Source organism: Chiloscyllium punctatum, chromosome 14 (assembly GCF_047496795.1).
Source record: "Chiloscyllium punctatum isolate Juve2018m chromosome 14, sChiPun1.3, whole genome shotgun sequence".
NCBI classification, from domain to species: domain Eukaryota; kingdom Metazoa; phylum Chordata; class Chondrichthyes; order Orectolobiformes; family Hemiscylliidae; genus Chiloscyllium; species Chiloscyllium punctatum.
The window spans coordinates 40,463,651-40,470,607 of NC_092752.1; the positions used below are offsets into that span (position 1 = coordinate 40,463,651).

The 6,957-nt window shown below is 43.3% G+C and overlaps 1 protein-coding gene across 1 annotated transcript; it reads right to left on the reverse strand.

Annotated features, from left to right (window-relative positions):
• Positions 1 to 2,926: 2,926 nt before the first annotated feature.
• On the reverse strand, positions 2,927 to 5,943 carry LOC140485486 (interleukin-8-like). The gene is made up of 4 exons (XM_072583683.1): positions 5,880 to 5,943; positions 4,853 to 4,988; positions 4,634 to 4,717; positions 2,927 to 3,384 (listed from the first exon to the last, which is right to left on the reverse strand). Exons 1-4 carry the CDS (start codon positions 5,941 to 5,943, stop codon positions 3,375 to 3,377), a joined length of 294 nt encoding a protein of 97 aa, XP_072439784.1. The 3' UTR covers positions 2,927 to 3,374.
• Positions 5,944 to 6,957: the final 1,014 nt, after the last annotated feature.

Genomic DNA, 6,957 nt, shown 5'->3' on the forward strand with positions numbered 1-6,957 from the left:
GGGTTAACAAGGTGGAAAAGTAGTCATTATGCAGAGCCATTTAACAATTTTGGAAGCATTCAGTAAGGTCGTTTAACAAGAAGAAAAGTATTCATTCTGTGAAGCCAGTTAACAAGGTTAAGAACATTTATTGTGTAACAGCAGATGGTTTAATCTTTACTGTTGATGCTCGCTGATTGTAATGGTCACCCAATTAATATGTAAATTGCCTTATCTGGATGCTCCTCCCTGTAAAGTGACTATATAATTCACTAAGAAACTGCAGCTCGAGAGAAAAGACCAAGAACTCATGTCTCTGTGCACATGAGTGATCGTTCTTTCTCCCTCCAGGGCCCAGAATAAAGATGAAGGAAGTAAAACCATACTGTGTCTTTGAGTGTTTTGCTTCAGCTGAGGGGTGTGGGGTGTGGGGTGGGGGGAGTGTGGGTGGGTGGGAGGGGAATGACACTGACACCACAACCAGTCCAGAGGAGAAGGAGCATGAACCCTGGAGTGATAGATGAGTCTTTAGGTTTTGATATTCGTGGTTCAGGGAATCCCTGGGTCAAGTGGGGTGTTGGGGTAGGGTAGCAAAGAGGTGAGAGCACTTAGGTTTCGGAGGAGAGGAGGGTCAGTTACAAAGATCACGGTGGGATAGCTAGTTTCCTCCAATGGCACAGGTAATCTCAGAAAGAGTTACCTTGCTTTTTCTTCCTTCCTTTTTACCCAAGATAGTGAAGTCGTAGGCTGGCCTCCTTTGTTCCAGATTCTTTTGCTGGCTGCATTATTACAGCAGGGACAGAAATAGGCCTTGAGGTGAACATGAATTGGCCATCAGCATGGCAGCAGAGTATTGGCCCTGTCCCAAAGCATTGATAGATTTCAGGAGACTAATAACGTCCAGGAATCTGAGATAATGTGGGGAAGTAGCTTTGAGGTGGATGATCAATCAAGATCTAATTGAATGGGAGAGCAAGTTTTGATGGGCTGCATGGTCTATTCCTGTTCCCGTATTTCTATCTGTTTATAAACGTCTTCCTTGAGAAGATCAGGAATGCCAAAGAATTGTGATGTCAGGGTTTTCAAATACTGACATGAAGGAGTGTTTCATTGTGGTCACAACCACCTACATACTCATAGAGTGGAATTCCTATCTATTCACGAAGGTGAGATGGGCTATATCGTTGCTTTTAACGATGCCCTGGAGCTTGGGAGGGTTAAACTGAATAAAACTTTGCTCTATTGCTTCACTGTGATGCCAAAGCTAATGAAATGAGCTGATCTACTGTAAAGAGAAGTCAACAACTGAACATTTGCATGACTGTACAGCCCCCTTAGATTAGACATGTGCCTTTATCCTTAAACAACTCCATTTTCCTGCATTATCCCCACCTCTCATATTCCCTCAGCTCCTCAAAATCTGTCAATTTCTGTCTTGATTATGCTCGAGCAACCGAGTAGGGAATTTCAAAAATTCACAATTATTTGAGTGAAGAAGTTTCGCTTTATGCTAAATTGCTGATCTGTTATTCTGAGACTGTGACACCATGTTCTGGACTCCGTTATTGGCAGCCATGCCTTCAGGTGCTAGGGCTCCAAACTTTGGTGTTGTTCCTAAAGGTCTCTGGCTTTCTGTACTCATTTAATGGGCTCCTTAAAATCTACTTCTGTAACAAAATTATTGGCCATTTGCCCTTCCATCTCCTTATTGAAGGCATTATCAAAAACAAGTTGTTGTAAAGACACACAAGTGGAGGAAATAACTTTCACCCAAATTGCTTTTCTAAACATACATCCCAGCACTGACTGCATTCAGAAAAGATTGAGGTTTAATTTTAAAACCTACAGAAGTTTCAAACGAGATCAGCTCCTCACATCAATTTCATAGCCGTGTCTGCACAAATACAGTCATAGAGTCGTAGAGATGTACAGCATGGAAACAGACCCTTCGGTCCAATTTGTCCATGCCAACCAGATATCCAAACCCAATCTAGTCCCACCTGCCAGCACCCGGCCCATATCCCTCCAAACCCTTCCTATTCATATACCCACCCTTTTAAATGTTGCAATTGTACCACCCTCCACCATTTCCTCTGGCAGCTCATTTCATACACGTACCACCCTCTACGTGAAAAAGTTGCCCCTTAGATCTCTTCACCCCAGGGAAAAGACTTTGCCTATTTACCCTGTCCATGCCCCTCATAATTTTATAAACCTCTATAAGGTCACCCCCTCAGCCTCCGATGCTCCAGGGAAAACAGCACCAAACTATTCAGCCTCTCCCTATAGCTCAAATCCTCCAACCCTGGCAACATCCTTGTAAATCTTTTCTGAACCCTTTCAAGTTTCATGACATCTTTCCGATAGGAAGGAGACCAGAAATGCACACAATATTCCAACAGTGGCCTAACCAATGCCCTGTACAGCGGCAACATGACCTCCTAACTCCTGTACTCCGACACCGTAGGGAAAACAGTCCCAGCCTATTCAACCTTTCCTTATAGCTCAAATCCTCCAACCACGGCAACATCCTTGTAAATCTTCTCTGAAGCCCGTAGGAATCCAATGTGTCCTGCCCCCACCCCAGCAGGTCACCAATTGAGTACAACACTTTTCAGTTTTAAGGTACCAGTCACTTGGAGGTAATTCCTTGCCTGTGCTTCAGTGATTGCTCTGGGTACTTTTTTGTTGCTTGATGCTCAAGATTAGTTAGTAAGTACAGAAAATTATGGCAACATGCAAAACAACTCATAATATAGTTTTAATATTTAATTTAATAATCAAGTCAAGATAATATTAGCCCCAAGATTTACATTCTGCAATTATAATACAAAGATAAATTAAAGAAAAATGCTTCAGGACAATTCCAACCCGAAAAATAAATTACACCTGCATATATACATTTTAATTATTAATATATTTGTTAATAATGATTTTTGGAGCTAATAAATAAATACAAAACCAACTATATATCTGGTTTAAATAATAGAAATAGCACATTACTGACAATTTGTCATACTGAACAATATACCATTGAGTAACTATATTCTGTAACATTGCTACCTGGCAGCAAATGAAAAGAATCCTGTTTGAGTAACAATTAATAATTATCCAAAAGAGCTGTTGATGAAGTCATCTATTACTTCACATCAGGTATCTCACTTATTTTCAGGTCACTTTGATATCTCAACTGTGGGCCAGTTAAAAAATGAAGTGCTCACTTTCCTATGTTTAAGGCGTTAAAATCATTAAATCCCGGAACAATTTTCAATGGTGAATGCCCAGTCAAGCATTGCTGCCTCTGATAACTCCACACCAATCCCGCGCAGCCAGATCCCCAAAAGTGGCAATTCATTGTTCGATATTTAAAGTTGGGCCTCACTTCAGTGACACATCTACTTGGATCTGCAGAAATACAAGAATAAATGAATACAGTGAGTATTTGCATCATACAGTACAGGGGTATTTATAAAGTCAAAGGATCATCGAGTCATACGGCATGGAAACAGACTCTTCGGTCCAACCAGTCCATGCCGACCATAATCCCAAACTATGTTATGCCTCCCTGCCTGCTCCTGACCCACATCCCTCCAAATTTTCCTATTCAGGAATCTATCCAAAACATATTATAATTCTAGCCGCATCCACCACTTTCTCAGGAAGTTCATTCCACATGCGAACCACCCTCTGTGTAAAACATTTGCCTCTCGTGTCTTTTTTAAATCTCTCACCTTAAAAATGTACCCCCAGTCTTAAAATCTCACATCCTAGAGTTGACAATTACCATTTACTCTAACAAACCATTCAATTGTGTCAGGAATTATTTTAATTTGTTGAATACATTTATAGAAATGTCTCAAAGCAGAGTGAAATATTTGGTATTTAATTAAATAGAATATTTAGTATTTAGATCAAAGACTACTCAAACCAGACATGCCTGTCCCTCTAGGAGAAAGTGAGGACTGCAGATGCTGGAGATCAGAGCTGAAAATGTGTTGCTGGAAAAGCGCAGCAGATCAGGCAGCATCCAAGGAGCAGGAGAATCGACGTTTCGGGCATGAGCCTTCCTGAAGAAGGGCTCATGCCGGAAACGTCGATTCTCCTGCTTTTTGGATGCTGCCTGACCTGCTGCGCTTTTCCAGCAACACACTTTCATGCCTGTCCCTCTAACATTGACTTCAATCTCACATCGGCAACTTTTTAACCGTATTGATCTGCGAGGTCTATAGTTTTGCTTGCATTAGCAGTTCTTTGGCAACACCTTTGAATAGCCAATCTTCCATTGTTTATGAGCTGTATGATCTGAGACTATTACAGTCAAACCTGAGTCTGCCTCTTTACCCCATGACAAAATCTCCCGCTGTCTAACAGAGACTAAGTGGATGGGGATCAGGAGCAGGAACTATAAAGGTTTCTTTCCTTCACAAGTCTTGGTGTAAGAAACCAACATGAGGTTCAATTCTAGTTATCAAACCAGTACAAACCAAAAACAATCCCTGAAACCTTTTCAACCAGTACTGATTGACTGAGCCAGGCACGCAATTTATCAATTTAACTCTATATAATGTTACTAGAAAGTGAGTATGATTATTTTTGAAAAAAAAGGAAATGATGTCCTTTCCCCACCCGTCACCCTACACAGATTGAAACTTACTTTTTCATCATCTTGTTAAGGACTTTCTTCAACCAATGAGCTGTAGGATCCAGACACACACGATCCTTGCTTTTAAGGCTGGCACTGAATGAAGAGAAGAATAGAATTTATTGCATATTACTAAATATCTACTGTCTCTGAATTGAGATGCTTGAAGTCTTATTTCAGAATTATGACTGTTGTTGAGTACAGAAAATTAAAAAGGGCCTGAACACTTACATAATTTCCGTGTTCTCACAGTGTGGCCCACTTGGGATGATTTCAATATTGTTTATGTTTGTTGGATGGATGAACTTGGAGGTTGTTTTTATACACTGGCAGCGTAGATTCAATCCTGTGCTTCCGATGGATGCGGCTGTAAATGAAAGAAATTGCAAGATTTGAACATTTATTTTCAGATTTGCATGAACTGTCACACTACATGCCCTCTTATTCTACTAACTAATCTACCACCTAGCTTCTGAGAGTCACTCCAGCAGATAATGGATGTGCAGTGAGACAAATCATCTGCCTACTCCATTGAGATGGGCAAACAGTTAAGGTCCCATATTATGTGCCATTTTGAGGGATGGCAAGTATTTTGCCAATGGCGGAAGCACGCTTGTGCTTTCAGGAGGCTGTAAGTGTTTGAAGACAGTTTCTCTGTGACAGCCCATAGAGTCACTGGAGTTAGGAGTCAATGAGCCAAAGTTAGGGCTGGGGGCATGAAAGGCAGGATCTTCAGGTCTGATTTCTCCTCCCCAGTGTGGTTTCCCCTCTATTTCATGGGAGGGCTACGGCCCTCAACCCCCTCAATTTAATCCCTTACTTCCCAACCCAAAGGCAGGTGTGTTCTGCAGGCTTTTGCCTACTTGTTTCTCAACAGTGCTCATTTCTCCCAATGGCACTGCTGAGATGGCAGAGCTGTGAGCCCTCTGAATAGACCAATCAAGAGCAAAATTACCTGCGGCTACAGAGGGACCAGCCCGACTACTGGCAAGTACCATACTACTCTAGTCTGACTCAAACTCTGTGATAAAATTTCGCCCTTTAACCCCAAATACATACACATTTTCCTCCTCTATAGTACCAATTACTAACATTGAACAGTACTAACGTTTCAATCAATAATGAATTGGATTTCTTTAGCTGTTAACTTTCATATTAAATGTGTATGTGGCAGCTTCAGTCATTGAAATAAGAAACCAAATCTAACCCGCGTAATTATAGGTTCTGTATAAAGGCTGTGAAATTAGATCTTTCTTACCTTCTGTGGATGACACACACAGTACGAAGAGAATGAGAATGGAAAGAGTAATTTTACTACTCATTGCGCTTCACTGATTGAATGATCTTGATCCAATTGCTGTTGTACTCTCTGAGTCTCTGACTGGCTTGCTGCTACTCACTAACTACATTTATAGCTGGAGCACCTTGACTCACTATAAGGAGTTGGCTCATCTTGGAATTTCTCCGGATGTGTGGGATTACATAGAGCTAGTAATTAAAGACTCGAGATAAACAATGATAAAAAAGAGGTTGGCATCATTAATAGTTTCTGTCAGACCACTTCAATTTTTCCTGTTGCAAAATCAGTTTCATTCCCAGCCAAATGGCCAAAATACCCCCCGGGAGTAATCGAACGTTCACAGCACCTCAACCTATTTTAGTGCTGCTTTTAGAGCAGGACAATAAAACTTGTTACTTGTTGAATATATGAATAAATACTCAATGTACCTCTCAGCATTCTTATTCCCTCCCCACTCTGCTACAAAAGCCACATCAGGTTTCTACACCACCCCCCCCCCTCAGATTCTTACACCCCTCCACCACTGTGCTCCCTCACCCCCCCACTGTGCCCCCACTGTGCTCCCTCACCCCCGACTGTGCCCCCACTGTACTCCCCAACCCCCCGACTGTGCCCCCACTGTGCTCCCTCATCCCCCCACTGTGCCCCCACTGTGCTCCCTCACCCCCCCACTGTGCCCCCACTGTGCTCCCTCACCCACCCCACTGTGCCCCCACTGTGCTCCCCACCCACCCGACTGTGCCCCCACTGTGCTCCCTCACCCCCGACTGTGCCCCCACTATACTCCCCAACCCCCCGACTGTGCCCCCACTGTGCTCCCTCACCCCCCCCACTGTGCCCCCACTGTGCTCCCTCACCCCCGCGCTGTGCCCCCACTGTGCTCCCTCACCCCCCACTGTGCTCCCTCACCCCCTCCACTGTGCCCCCACTGTGCTCCCTCACCCCCCACTGTGCTCCCTCACCCCCCCCGACTGTGCTCCCACTGTGCTCCCTCACCCCCCCACTATACTCCCTCACCCCCCCACTGTGTCCCCAC

What these genes read in the sequence shown, in the direction of transcription:
- LOC140485486 (XM_072583683.1), bottom strand. Translation starts at nt 5,943, where the DNA reads ATGAGTAGTAAAATTACTCTTTCCATTCTCATTCTCTTCGTACTGTGT. An exon ending in GTGTGTGTCATCCACAGAAG is followed by an intron (nt 4,989 to 5,879) that starts GTAAGAAAGATC and finishes TTTCATTTACAG; the next exon opens with CCGCATCCATCGGAAGCACA. An exon ending in TGTGAGAACACGGAAATTAT is followed by an intron (nt 4,718 to 4,852) that starts GTAAGTGTTCAG and finishes CTCTTCATTCAG; the next exon opens with TGCCAGCCTTAAAAGCAAGG.